At 40.1% G+C, this 15,251-nt stretch overlaps 2 protein-coding genes across 2 annotated transcripts in view; both read left to right on the top strand.

Annotated features, from left to right (window-relative positions):
• Window positions 1-163: 163 nt before the first annotated feature.
• psmd13 (proteasome 26S subunit, non-ATPase 13) lies at window positions 164-4,688 on the top strand (the record flags this gene model as incomplete). The annotated part of the gene is given in 11 exon segments (XM_035651687.1): window positions 164-198; window positions 281-336; window positions 420-463; window positions 623-709; window positions 1,072-1,243; window positions 1,757-1,836; window positions 1,926-2,051; window positions 2,488-2,550; window positions 3,537-3,617; window positions 3,743-3,859; window positions 4,371-4,688. Coding segments are annotated over 11 exon segments (957 nt in total), but the record flags the coding sequence as incomplete, so codon positions are not given.
• An 8,908-nt stretch (window positions 4,689-13,596) lies between these two features.
• Window positions 13,597-15,251, top strand: part of si:ch211-146m13.3 (junctophilin-3) — a 10,735-nt gene continuing 9,080 nt past the window's right edge. The window contains exon 1 of the mRNA XM_035651680.1: window positions 13,597-13,981. Coding sequence (XP_035507573.1) covers window positions 13,600-13,981 — 382 coding nt within the window. The 5' untranslated portion in view covers window positions 13,597-13,599. The remainder of the gene's footprint in view (window positions 13,982-15,251) is intronic.

The following is a 15,251-nucleotide window of genomic DNA, read 5'->3' as shown; positions in this document are numbered from 1 at the left end:
AAATGTATTATTATTATTATTTTACATGAAAACAGACCTTTGTGCAAATATTCACACTAAATTAGGAACTTAAACAGCAGACAGTGTGAATATCTGTTCATTAGAGAAGTTGTGGTGAATATTTAGATGTTTTCTGATCTGACTGTTTTATTTTCCTTTAAAGCTCTACGACAATTTCATCAGTGACTTTGAACACAGGTGAGATAAACGTCTACTCGTCCAACACCTTTCCTCTTCCACCTGTCCCGATGCTGATTCATTATTCCCGCTCTCTTCTCAGAATCAACCCGCTGTCCCTCATGGAGATCATTCTGTACGTCGCCAGACAGATGCAAGGTGAGAACAACGTGCCGCAGCAGGGAAACATTGCTGAGCACAAAACACTTTTGTTGTGTTTACAAAACTGTTTGTGTTTACAGATCCGAAAGATGCCATCACCTTCCTGGAGAAGACCAGGGAAAAGGTACGTTTACCGAACGCTGAGCTGCACTTCACCCGATCTGATGCAGTCTAACACAATAATAATGCAATAAATCCCTTCATGAAGGCTGTAAAGTTCTAATTGAGCTGTTGTCTCCTGCTGCTGTTGGATTGTGTTCATTATTGTGTCCGTCTGGTTCAGGTGAAAAGCAACGACGAGGCCATCATTCTCTGCAAGACGTCTATCGGCAGTCTGAAACTGGAGATCAACGATCTTCCTGCCACGAAGGTAAAACCTCAGCGACTCTCTGCTTCCTCCCCCCGTTTCTCTTTAGCTGCTGACACGAACCTCACGCCTCGCTCACATGAGACGAGCTTCAGCACGTTTGGATCACGGAGCTGCCGGCGATGTTCACACGTGATGTGACGCCAGCAGCTGTTAGGTAGAGCTCCTCATGTCGAGTGGAGTCGGATCGGTGTCGGTGTGAATGAATGAGCACAGGAGGGACTCACCCGTGTATTCTGGGATTTAAATAAACGCAACAAACAGTAAACAACAATAAAAGTGTTTTTTAGTAGCGGATGTTAAACTGCTCGATCCTCTGACCTAAATGGTGTCAGTAACCACATTCTGCCTCGTCGCTCTTCCAGAAACTCATCGAGGAGGTCGAGGAGATGTTGAATAACTTGCCCGGGGTGACGTCGGTCCACGGCCGCTTCTACGACCTCTCGAGCAAATACTACCGCATCATCGGGAACCACGCCTCCTACTACAAGGACGCCCTGCGCTACCTCGGATGTGTGGACATTAAAGACCTTCCAGGTGGGTGAGGGCATGCTGGGAAACAAACACTCGGACTTCACAGGCTTTTTTTTTTTTTGGATTGTCGAGGCCTAAAAGGATTGTACGGCAGCTTTTGTATAAAGCTTTAAAAACAAAACACATACGATGAAATATAAATAACAGTTAAAATACGAGGATAAAGGAAAATAAAAGTCCAGCATCACGAAGGCTTTCCTGTAAAGATACGTTTTGAGCAGAGATTTAAAATCGAATACATTTAATCTCCTCAGGCAGCAGTTTCCAGAACTTACGGGCCCTGATGGCAAAAGTCCAGTTAATGTATAATTCATTAAAAATCAAAGGCGAGAATTAAACTGCTGGTAGTCTGGAGACGTATGGCTCTACACTTTATTCTGGGGACGACAACGATTAGAGAAACTCACAGGAAACTACAATGACTGGACACATTTGCACATTTACAGGGGTTGAATTTGCTTTATTGTTAGGATGGAAAGATATTAACGAGCACATTACTGAATGTTTGCTCCACAGAGACGGAGAAGCAGGAGAGGGCGTTCACACTGGGACTGGCGGGACTCCTGGGAGAAGGAGTTTACAACTTCGGAGAGCTGGTGGGATATTGTCATACGTCGTTTATCTCGGCCAGACTTCCAGCCGAAGCTTGTTGATAATGACCACATCTGTTGTTTTGTGTCTGCAGCTGATGCATCCTGTGCTGGAGACCCTGAGGAACACGGACAAACAGTGGCTCATTGATACACTATACGCCTTCAATGGAGGCAATGTGGAGAAGTTCCAGGGCTTCAAGTCTGCCTGGGGCCAACAGGTGATTCATGTTTGTTCATTTATTACAGTTCAACGTATACGGAGACACGTGAGGCTCAGGTCACCTGAACAGCATGAAAGCACCAAATCTGGCTTTAAGAAGAAATGAATTCTCCTTTTCTGCTTTAATTTGTCGTCTTTGTCGCGTTGAATGTTGAGATTCGCCTGCTTTAGCTCTTCCTGGATATCTATTGGGTCAGTAGCAGCTCAATAATAGATTACTGCCCTAAATCAACCCCAGTTATGATAAATAAAGAAATAAGATATGAAAAAGTTTAACCCACTTTCTGTAATTGGTGAGAACTTTGTGGAGTTCATACATGAGTGAGTACAGAGTTTAACTTCAGCACTGGAGAAGGTGTATGGTCTTTAATAATCTCAAGATCTGGAGATCACCTGTACCTGATCACTGTCTGATGGATTTCTCTCTCTTGTAGCCTGATCTTGCCACACATGAAGCTAAACTGATGCAGAAGATCCAGCTGCTGTGCGTGATGGAGGTGAGACTCACAACGGGAGCTTTAACATTAAAACCGTGCTCACAGCAGCATCGGAAACGAGGACCTTTCACAATAAAGTCCATTCATTTGAGTGGAAACAGTCGGTGCATTCACTCTCAGAGAGGAAATGAATCTGTGCAGAGTTTTTGTGTAGAATTGAACTTTAACACATTTGTGTTGATGGTCGGTGAGGAAAAACTGTTACCTGAGCCACTAATGGAGACCTGGAAGAGGAGAGTGTACACAGAGAAAGAAATCAGCAAAATATACCTAATATATACAACATCTGATAATAAATAAATGCAGGTGTATGTGAATAATCTCCTCCAGTATAAACTGCTCCACATTATTAAAAACATGACGCTATGACGCACGGTTTGTGTGGGAATGATGATTTGTGCATCATAAAGTTAATTTTCTCTTTTAAAAAACCAATTTAAATCATGATGATAGACGATAAACATGTTTTCCTACATCTGAAGAACAAGATGTGTTGACCCTCTTCAGAACTGCAGTATTTTATTATGATGCTGTTTTGTCATATTTGCATATTGTACATGGCAATATTGTGATTTCAGTCATATTTCCATTCATTGTTCAGCCCCAGGGTACGTTGGTGTTCAGTGTATCTCAATATCGACAGTATACCTGCAGATTTTCTTTCTTTTATTTGTTCTCTGAGCACAAGATGTGATAGATTACTGCATTTTATTAGTCTCCGTCCCACCACACATTATTTAACTCCTTCAGCAGCTCTTGTTCCCTTTTTAGCTTTAATTGTGCCCCTATGTTTTAGAAATGAATGCTCTTTAGTAGATTTAAAGAAAGGTGATCGACAGTGTTTTCTGACTGAAAGGAATCTCATGAACCTTTCAGAGCCGCCAACAAACCGAAGCTGTAGAAGGTTTAAAAAGTCTGCTGTTGACAGTTTATATGTGACTGTCACAGATTATTAAATCAATTAAAAAGTCTCCTTTCTCTTCCAGATGACTTTCACTCGTCCTGCGAACCACAGACAGCTCACCTTCACCGAGATCGCTCAGAGTGCCAAGATCCCCGTTAACGAGGTCAGTCGGATGACGAGTGGATTCAATCGGCCCGTTAATGATCAAGTTTGATTGGTTTGAGTTTTACTGTACAGAGGATGATGGACTGAAGCAGATCTGATGCTCTGTGTGTTTGTCTCCTGCAGGTGGAGCTGCTGGTGATGAAGGCTCTGTCCGTGGGTCTGATCAAAGGGAACATTGATGAGGTGGACCAGAAGGTGCAGATGACCTGGGTGCAGCCCAGAGTGCTGGACCTGCAGCAGGTTGGTCCTCGCTGTGTTTCTCTCACATCACAACAGAAGCATTTAGTTTCTCCTGGAGGAAACTGGTGTGAGTGCAGCTACAATAGAGTAATGCAGAGAGAAATACAATAAGGAAGACATCAGGGTTTGTTTTGGGATGGATTTATTCATTTCACTGGCTAATAAATGGCTTTTTTTGCTTTATTTGTAAGATGTTTTAGTTTATTTTTAGCTGTTTTCACCAGATAAATTACCGGTCACAAGTCCTTTTTAATTCCTAAACATAGTTTATAGCAATGGTAGATCTGTGAAAATGCTGTGGACAGAGAGCGGTTACTTCACTCACAGCAGGGAAAGGATCAGAACCTAAAGCAGCTACCAAAAACTACGAACAAATCAACAAAACCAAAAGTTGATTCAGCGGGTTTAAGAAGGAAAACCAACAGCTGATCTCTGCAGAAATAAACAAACCAACAAACAGCAGCATTGGATCAGAAGTGTTTGACTGTTTTTCACTCGCCTGTTGTTTCAGATCAAAGGTATGAAGGAGCGTTTGGACTTCTGGTGCGGCGACGTGAAGAACATGGCGATGCTGGTGGAGCAGCAGGCCCACGACATCCTCACCTAAAGCTCTCGGCCCCGCAGAGGGAAACCACCTCTTCACAACCGTTTTGTATTTGTTTCTCTTTCTATCGGATGTTCTCTCTTCTGTTGCCGTCACTGTTTATTACCAACTTGTAAATTACGCTGTGGTATTTTACAAATAAACAAGTTGGTTGTAACATTATTATCCTCAACGTATGGACCGAAAACATTCTCTGAAATATGAATAAAAATGGAAAAAGCCTAACCTGTTAGTGTGTTTTATTTCTCTTTCTTTTCTCCTTTGTTCAGCTTTAGTTTTTAATGAACATTTATTTTAGTTTCTGTTTCTTTCATAAATGTTAGCATTGATGTCAAATCACAGTGGGGGTCACCAAAGCTTAACGGGGGTCGCAAAGTCGTCTTGATTTCAAGGCTTTAAGAATATACACTGTGTTTATATCTCACTGTCCTGCAGTGAAACAAGTACACAGTTATAACAACCAAAGAACTGATAGAACAATGAGAAGAAAGCTAAGAATTTGCCAAAAAGAAAGTCCTATTAATTCTGTATGATTGTTAAAAAGTAGAAAAAATACATAAAACAGACAGAAGTGTACAAAAAAATAACACAAACTTCCTGCAGTTATTGTGTTGACTTTTCACAGTTCATCAGTGGTTCTCTACTGTTTTTATTATGCACTAAATATTATATGAAGTATCCATAAAATGTTGTTTTAAGTTTAGTCTATGATAGAAAAAAGGAAACAGTCTGGGAACCACAGGGTTAGATAAAAACCAGCATCGTGAAAGCATCACTTTGGGTTCTGGTTAATTGTGACGGCATTTTTCACCAAACAATCAATTAATGGACAAAATAATGAGCAGATTAGTTCGTAATGAAAATAATGTTTACACTCGTCCTGAAAAAAAACTACTACATTTCAACCCATGGAAACACCTGGAAATTGATTCAAATGATCAAATATTCTGGAAATAATAAATGTTGGTACATAAACCTGGGAGTTTATTTTATTCGTAACTCGGCAGTTAGAAGGATAAACTGTACGAGTCTTCAAAGCAAGTTCACCAGGAGCAAAGTGGAACTGACTCACAGGGATCTGTTCGGGATGGACTCTTATCTCCATTAATACGTCCAATTAATGATCATATTTCTTGTTGCTGTGGTTGATAAATACATTCACAGTGATGTTAACTGTACGTGCAATGAACACTTTAATTTTCTAGTAGATACATTTTTCCGTAAAATAAAATAAGCTTATATGTAGGGAAAAACTTCTGGAAAGAGCGGGAACCCTGAAATAATGAGCTCCACCTCAACCAACTTTACATTTTTAAGTATATTTTCCTGCTTTTACTTAAATAACATTTAAAATAAATGTAATTTATATAAAATAAACAGGACTTTCACAGGTATTTTGAGTGTTTGGGTGTTCGGACTTTCAAAGGATCTGAATTCTTCCTCCGTGAACGGACTTTTAATGACACAGCTGCTGGCAATGAGGAGACTAATGTGAAGGTAAATGTCAGCAGCTTTCTGAGACACAGTGGAGCTTTTTGCTGGTGTTTTGCAGGTATTAACTATGTTCGCCATCATCCATTTTAACATCTAACATTTGCTAACTTCCATTCAAAGTAAACCAAAGTGCTAACATTAAAACTGGAGTACGGCTAACTGGAGACGTAAATCTCCGAAGTGATGCAGTTAGCATGGCTAAACAAGTCTGTAACATTAGCTTTTACAATATATCACAGTGCTAAAATGTGAAGAGTAATGTCAGCTAGTAAACATAGCATTGAACAATTTATCAGGTTGTGCAGGTTTTTTTTTGTTATAATATTTCGTATAAACTTTCTTCGAAATGTGAAATGTTTTATTTCAGGAAACTCAGATGTGTCTGTGGTTGGATTTCCTCTCAACAGTGGTTCCCAAACTGGAGGTCAGGACCCCAAATAGCCTCATGAGGGGGTCGCGAGGACTTCTTGATTTTAAGGTTTGTAAGACAATTTTAAAAATATACACAGTAGTAAAAGTAGAGTAAATTGTCTAATAAAAAAATGTCAACACTGAATTTGTCAAAAAAGAAACATATTAAGACTTTATGATTGTTAGAAATGATAAACAAATAAATAATACAGACAGAAATCTATACAAAGTTCCATAAACAGGAAATAATCTGCGCCAAATTCATCCAGATCACTCGTTTAACACAAACTTCCTGCAGTTACGGAGTTCAATATTCCGGTTCAGTTTGGAATATAATATCAAATATAGAGTAGAATAAAATAAAGTATGTCACTGAGTCAGTTTATTAAATGATAGAACGATAGATCCCGTATAGAAAAAGGTTGGGAACCAGTAGTTTACAGCACCAGACTCTCAGCTGAGGGCCGATGGATCCACTGCTCAGGAAACAGTTAGCGTACGGTTTGCTCACTTTACCACAGCTGTTCACTGATCTCACTGCACGAATTCAGTTTACAGTAACGGCGGCAGGTTTAACTCTGAAATTTGAAGTAATTCTTTAAGACGCATTTTACAGGAATTTAAAACGCTTTATCTGGAAACATTAAAGTCGGGCAGAAATAAAGCCTTTAACCAAATCTTGATGCTAACATTAGCTGAGTCAGCCAGCCTGTTACAGCCGATAAAATACCTGCGTACTTTCTACAAACGCTGCAGTTGGAAGAGAGAGAGCCGGGCAGAGGGGTTGTTCAGGTGAATATCTCTGTCTAGTCTTCCTGATTCATTGATCTTTATTCCTCGTGGCTCCGACCACGGCTCTGAAATATCTCTGTGATAAATCCGTGGCGCTGAAGCAGCAGACGGATTGGTAATTGTAATCTGTCTTGGATCTATAATAATTAATAATATAAATTCATTTTATTTACATAGCGCTTTTAAAAACAGCATTTACAGTCCCAAAAGACAGAAGAGTCAACAATAAAAACAATAGTGAACAATAAAAGCCACATAAAAACAATGCATACTGGTAGAGGCAGACAATATAACAGCAGTTAGAGTAAAGCAGATACTCATCAACAATAAAAAATGTGTCTTCTGCATATGATGATCAATAAACTGAAATAGAAATCCTAAACTATACAGCATTACAGCACTGACCGAGGACAGTTAGACTTATATATTAATAATAATATAAAGTCAACTTAAAACTGCAGTTGGTAACTTTTATGGAACGAAAGATGGAAAGATGCTTTGGGTTGGACACTTGAAGATAGTTGATTGTTGTCTCATTCCCAGCATCAGTATCTGACAATCTGCGAATGAGACTCAACCGTAAACTATCTTTAGTTTTCGTTCGTTCGTTAGGAGCGTTAGGAAGAGCCAGAGGAAGCTTATTATTTCACAGATTATCTGTCTCATGAACTAATGTCAGGATAAAGTCAAAGTTACAGAAAATATTCACTATTACAGCTTTAAATAAAGTGAGTTAATGGAATAAACTGGAATTATATCGCCTGGATTTAAAATACTGCTCAAAACAGCTTTTTTTAGAGGATTAATTTATGTTAACTTACTTATTTTATTAAGACGTGTTATCAGGTTTTACAGTGTTATAAGAGAAAAGCCTTTAAGATTAACTGAAGTGAGTTTGAAACTTAACTTGGGTTACAAGGTGAAATCCAATGCAGAATTAGTTTTAACATTACCTGTAACCTCACAAACTAACACTGAGTGAGTGTGTGTGTGAGTGTGTGTGTTGCCTGCATGTTGAGTGTGTGTGTCTGTGTGTGTTGGGGGGGGGGTCCTTTAAGTTGTCTTTTTTTTTTATCTTACTCCTTCCAGTAAAAGAAAAGCCAGTGAGCAGGAACAAAGGTCGTGACGAACGCTGTGCAGACAGCTCATTAATCTGTTCCACAGTTTTCACTGTTAACGCTTCGCATCCGACTCTGATTCACTTCAAGGTGCAAGTGATGATCTGCTGCCTGCAGACCCCACTGTGACAATGCCTGAAGGTACGCTCCTATACTTATGTTATAACAATAATACACTTTATTTGTATAGTTCAGGGTTTACAACGTGCTTTTACAGGGTACAAACATCAAAAACAACCACAGCACCATCAGTAACAGGATATAAAACACTTTAAAACATAGCAGTAAATAAAAAGATAAAACAATAAAACCACAGAGAATAAAAGGTTAGATTTTTACCACAGTGTAGAAATACTCTACAGGCAAAAGACGTGCAAATCTAGCATCAAAACATAATTAAAGTACCAAAAGTAACAGTATTTATCATGCAGAATAATATATGTTATTATAATTAATGTGTTCCTCACTGTGATGCTGAAGATGGTGAAGGGGGAGCTAGTTTTAATTATTTATTGTATGTGTATATATATATGTGTGTATTGTGAATTTCCCCCCTGTGATCAATTAAGTTAAAAGTAAGTAATCAAATAAAAACAGTGGAGGAAATTGTTCAGTTTTATATCGGAGCATAAGTATAAAGTAGCAGAAAATAGAAATACAGAAGGACAAAACCTCAAATTAGTAGTTAAATACTGTTCATGAGACGTGTATCTGACATTTGGAGGTTGTAAAAGTGTGAAACACGTTACAAAGTCTCTGACGTCAAACAGAGGTGTTAATTCACTTCTGTGTGATTCTCCAACATGTTGATGTTTTCACAGTGAATGTATCACCACAGCTTCTGCATTCCCGTCCTCGATGTGATATCTGAGGTCTTTCTCTCAATTAAAATCTAAAAATAAATCCACATAAATGCTCTTTTAAAAGTTATTTGGTGCTTTCATCTGCTGGTATCAGAGATTCCTTCTAATTCAGGATCAATTTATTAATCAGAATAAAGAAAAAGTTTCTAATTGAGCTGAATAAGAAGAATATATTATGTATGTTTCATCTTTTTTATATGTAGGTTTGAAGCTTTATTGTCATAAAAAAAATAGAACAAAGTGTATAAAAGTAGAACTAAAGGAAGAAATAAAAAAGGAAAACTGAATTTTATCTGCAAAGATTAAATTATTAAAGTTAAATATTCAGCATTGTCCATTTATTGTTATTTTTTAACTGATTTACAATAAAATAGATTCATTTAAAAATGCTCTGATTTAGCCGCCTCTGAAGACTCAAGTAAAGTACATGTACCTCAAAATTGTACTTACATACAGTACAGTGCTTAAGTAAATGTACTTAGTTACATTCCACTTTATGCTAAATTTGTATTTTTACTGCAACTTTATATTGGTTAAAAAACATCCGTTTCCTTGAATAATCAGCGTCTGTATCAGAGCCTGAGGAAACTGTATTTGTTGATCCCTCAAACATACACATATATTTAAATCTATACAGTAAATATACACACAGAAACATGTGTAATATGCAAGTTATACTGCAAAACACCATAGGTAGGCGTAGTAATGTGCGTAAGAAGACCAACATCACAGTGATAAAGATGCATTTACTGGAATCTGCTCATGAAAGTGCAGAAATCAGAGAAAGATATCGACTGAAGAGCTGAAACGTGTGTGTTTGTTTCCGATCTTTAGCATGTTTTTATCTGTGAGTGAGTAAAGGCTCCAGTAAATGTCTTTTTATGCCTCATTTGAGTCACTTGAAGCAGTGTGCGGAGTAGAGAAAAGATCTTTTTGAGGACGATTATGTGTTTTGTGGATGTTCGTTATGCTTCAGTGAACACTTTGGTCACATTCAACGCTGCCAAAGAGAAAGATATACAGCAGTTATAGAATGAGTGAAGAGCTGAGAGTCCTCTTCTTTAAAAAGGGAATATTTTATTATATATTTTATGCTATAAAACTAATAATTGAGCATTATAGTGTTGATTTTGATCCGATATTTAAAATATTAAAGGTCATATTTCTGAAATTTACAGCCTCTAGATGTCGTGTGACCAGACTCAATTAAGAAAAAATCTGTAATTTTGTCTCAAAGTTAATCATAAAACACACAATTGTCTTTCTGACAATCACCAGCTCTGGTTTGGTTGAAATAAATCCTTAATTAACCAACGTAGATGATAAAAACAGCAGTTTCAGTCGCTCTACTTGATGGAAACAAACCACAGAGGCTGCGATACAACACAGGCAGAGAGATAAAACAATAAGTGTTTGCTGTTATATTAATGTTTTAAATCTATTATATATAACCTTTAAAAATGGTTACATACACCGATAACTGATGACAGAGCCAGGCTAGCTGTTTCCCCCTGTTTCCACTCTTTGTGCTAAGCTAAGCTAACCAACCTCCAGGCCGTAGCTTCATATTTACTGTTCAACCACAAGAGTGTTAACGCTCTGCAAGAACGCAAATAAGCAGTTTTAACCAAAATGCTGAACTGCTCCTTTAAAAGAAGTTCCAGCAGGAATCTCCAGAACAGGTTTAATGCTTCCTGACACGGATCGTCTCTGTTCGTCTGTCTCTGACGCATGTTCACATCCTCTCTCTGCACAGAGCGGCTGCTGAAGGTCTCAGTAATGAACCGGCTCTCTGAATACAGATGGTGCTGTGTGCGGCGCTCTCGCCGACCTTTGGTCTCCTGTCACCTGTCAGCGAGTGCTCAGGTGCTGACCTGACCATTATTCTCAACGCCGCTCAGGTCGGTTGGTTTCACTCTTTATCAAATCATTTCTTTTCTGTCCAAGATGTCCTTATATGTCTGAAGCTCAAAGATATTCAAGTTAAGATGAAATCAAACAGGAAGAGGCAGCGAATCCTCACAGGTGATAAGTGTGAACCACAAAATGTTTACATCGACTTACAGAGATGTTTTTTAAAGAAAAGAATTGAGAAAATAAACCCCCCAAAAAATATACATATAAAATACACAAACATATATTTATTTTTTATTAGCAAATAATACATATTTTAAATATACAACACATATATTTAAACTTTTTTAATCATTTTATTTCATTTTTTAAAAAATATAATCAGATTTTTTATTATTTATTATAAATCAAACACTGTCGTACAAAAAGTAAATAAGAGAAAAAGAAAAAACAAATCTGAAAATAAATTTACAAAGATCTTTTAAAAAATAAAAGTATTATAAATAAATAAAATGATTAAATATCTTTTAAAACAATGTTTTTTATTTGTTTTTATTTGATTTTATTCATTTTATTTCAAGTCCTGTCACAAATAAGAGTGAAAATAGTAAAACATTTAATTAAATTAAAAACAATCTACAAATTTTAAAAATATAACAAACATGCAAATTAAATGCATGTTCTTAAATTTTGTAATATTTATTTTATTTTGTATTGTGTATTCATTAAAAAAAGTGAATGTACTGCCACGCCTTTTCCTTGTAACCTGAGTTTTATTGCTATCAGTGTTTGATTTAAACAGGTTGGACTGAGATTGAAGAAATGTTTCTGCGTTATACGAGAATAAAGATAAACTATTATTTACTCTGTTTACCTAATAAATAATAATAATAGATAATAATAAATAATGCAGGTTCCTCTCATCGGGCCGGTGTCAGCCCGTCTGTGACACCATTTTCTGGCCACTATACGATCCAGCAGATGGTGTGTTCAATGGCAGAAAGATTTCCAATACCCATCATGCTCCAGTTATTGATTAGAAAAATATTTCACCAGATGACCGCTCTGACAGTAACTGCGTCTGGTTGTCAGCTCGTGATGAAGCTCCTTTATTTTGGCGCCGCGCTGACACGCAGACGTTAACTGTTTGTTGCTGTTCAAAACAAAAAAAAAGGTCAACCTGGGTCTCAGTAAAAGCTCATTCAAGTGACGACTACAGTCCATCGGTTCAGTGGAAAAGACTAACAACAATTAGCTCTGGGAGAGAGAGTGGCACGGGATCAATGAGCTCACAAACCTCCAGTTATCAGGAAAACAGACTGCTGACTGACCAGATTCAGAGCGAGAGAGAGAGAGAGAGAGAGAGAGCGAAATGAGGCTGGATAATTAGGAGAAGCAGGCTGTATCCCCCGAAGGGAACGAGCAGCGAGCGGCGTACACGCAGCTATTCGCATCATCCCTCCGTCTCTATCTCTTTAAGAGCCGAGAGAAGGAGTGTGTGCTCGGTGTGTGTGTGTGTGTGTGTGTGTGTGTGGGGGAGGGGTATTGGCTGGGGTGGAACAGTCCTGTAATGAGCAGATTTTAGAGAGAGAGAGAGAGAGAGAGAGATAGAGAAAGAGCGAGGCCGAAAAACAAGAGAGGACAGATGACTTGGTGGAATTGGGATACAACAACAATCCGGCTTTTTTAGTCGAGCGCTGAAATGGAGAGGACAAAGGGAACAGGAGAGGAATAATTTATTATTATTTTTCTTCCCCTTCACATCTTCAGGAGAGGAGAGGAGAGGAGGAGGAGGAGAGAGCCTCATCTTTAGATCACAGCAGAGCAGAGAGGAGGAAGAGGGAGGAAATAAGAGGAGAGATTTACTCTCCGTTATGTCTGCCGAGGTGTGTGTGCGAGGCTGAGGCTGTGTTTGTGTGCTCGCCGATGTGTCTGAGCGTTAGCCTGGATTGTTTCCAGGCCATGCTATAAAGGAACATCTCCAACTCTCTTTTTATTTTTATGGCGTACGAGTGCAGCAGCATCCCCGTCCTGTATCCCTCTCTGTGTGCCGGTGCGGCAGGGATGTGGGGATGCTGTAATGTCTGATTGAGCTGAGCTCGGTCGCTGCCGCTGCTGCTGCCACTGCCGCCGCTCTGTGGGCCTCTGGGACTGCTGGAAAAGCCTAGGCCTCGCTTGTCTGGAGCGCCCCGCTTGCACGGCTGAGGCGACGAGCCCGGCGAGCTCCCCGGCTGCGAGGCTGCGTGGAGCAGGAAGGTGGAGGAGGAAGTGGAGGAGGAGGAGGATGAGAAGCACTCTGAGCCTGCATGCCCATGGGAAGCAGCATGCACGGCAGCTGCGTTCGTCACTCCAGACCCGTCGCTGAGGCTTAGGCTGCTTCTTCATCGTAAGGTGATGCTCTTCGGGCCACGTCTTGTTGATTTTAAAATGAGGAGCCGCTGTTTTACATCGTAAACTAACAGCAGAAGGAGAGTCGAGGCCCTGCACCTCCATGCTACCAGATTCAAACGAGGCCTCCTCCCTCTTTGCTCCTCCTGAGTGAACCAGGCCCTTGTTTTTTCTTTTTCTTGACGTTCTAAGGATTTGCCTAAACCTGTTTCATGCATGTCCACTGGAGGCAGGTTTGACTTTGATGACGGGGGGTCGTACTGCGGGGGGTGGGAGCAGGGTAAGGCCCATGGCCGAGGGGTCTGCACGGGGCCCCAGGGTCAGGGCGAGTACGCGGGAGCCTGGAGCCATGGCTTCGAGGTCCTGGGCGTGTACACGTGGCCCAGCGGGAACAGCTACCAGGGCACCTGGGCGCAGGGCAAGCGGCATGGCATCGGCGTGGAGAGCAAGGGCCGCTGGGAGTACAGAGGGGAGTGGACGCAGGGGTTCAAAGGTCGCTACGGGCAGCTGGAGAGCACGGCCAGCGGGGCCAGGTACGAGGGGACGTGGAGCAACGGGCTGCAGGACGGATACGGCACTGAAACCTACTCGGATGGAGGTAAGGCCTCCCTGCGTCTCACTCGGCTTTAAACATCTCGACTCGTGTTCCTCAAACTGATATTCAGGCTGCAAGTGGAGCAACTTGCTTACTTAGCCTGCTGCTAAAATCTACTGTAACACTTCTCTGATGTAGGCACATAAATAACATGTAGGTCACATCCACATGCATTGATGGATTACTGAGCAGGACCGCCAGGCACAGGAACGGGGGGGCCCAAGGGTTCAGGGGGCTCCTGGAGGGCAGTGTTGTGTAGTGTTTAGTATAATATGAAATAGTATTTAATATGATAGGAGTGTCTGTGCTGGTGGCAGCGCCTGAGAGTTCTGCTTCAGCTGCAGGATGTAAAGAGACACAAAGTGACCAGAAAAAGACAAAATAACAACCAGGAAGAGACGTAAAACAACTACAAAGAGACATAAAATGACTACAAGGAGACATAAAATGACCAAAAAGAGATGCTTAATGAGTACAAAGACACAAATTACTTAAAGAGACACAAAAACAACCAGGAAGAGACACACAATTACTACAAAAAGACACAAAATGACTACAAAAAGACACAAATTGATGAGAAAGAGACAAAAAACAACCAGGAAGAGATGCAAAACGACTACGAAGATACACAAAACTACTACAGAGCTACCACATAGATGCCAAACAACTACAAAAATGACTAGAGAGAGAAAGAAATACAGAACAACCACAAGAAGACACAAAATGACTTAAAAAGAGATCCAAAACATCTGTAGAGATCCAAGGAGCCACCACAGAGATGCAAAACAACTACAAAGAGACGCTTACTAACTACAAAGACACAAATGGTGATATAGACACCAAAACAACCAGGAAGTGACACAAAATGACTAAAAAAAGATGGAAAATTACTACGAAAAGACATACATTGATGAGATAGAGACATAAATAACCAGGAAGAGAGCTTAATGACTACAAACACCTACAACCTCTCTGAGTCTGGGGTCTTTCTCCAGCGTTGGGCGGCCTCTTACACGTCGGTGCCCGGGGACACATCGTCTCATGAATTCGTCCATGTGGACTTTGTTTGGGGGGGCGCCGTGGGGTCGATCCCTCCTCCGTGGCCCACTGACCATCCGTTATAATCAGACGGCGTTAAAAAAAGAGGACGAGAGTCTAATTTTAGAAATTAAACCGCGTTGAAATCTCATCACTCGTGTTTAGAGACGGATTCATAAAAACACACCTCCAACCCCCCCATCTCACCTCCAACCCCCCCATCTCATCCCCCCCG

The sequence above is a fragment of the Morone saxatilis genome, unplaced genomic scaffold (assembly GCF_004916995.1).
Source record: "Morone saxatilis isolate NCDOM2014 unplaced genomic scaffold, NCSU_SB_2.0 Contig11, whole genome shotgun sequence".
Taxonomy (NCBI): Eukaryota; Metazoa; Chordata; class Actinopteri; family Moronidae; genus Morone; species Morone saxatilis.
This window is presented reverse-complemented; position numbering and strand designations above follow the sequence as displayed.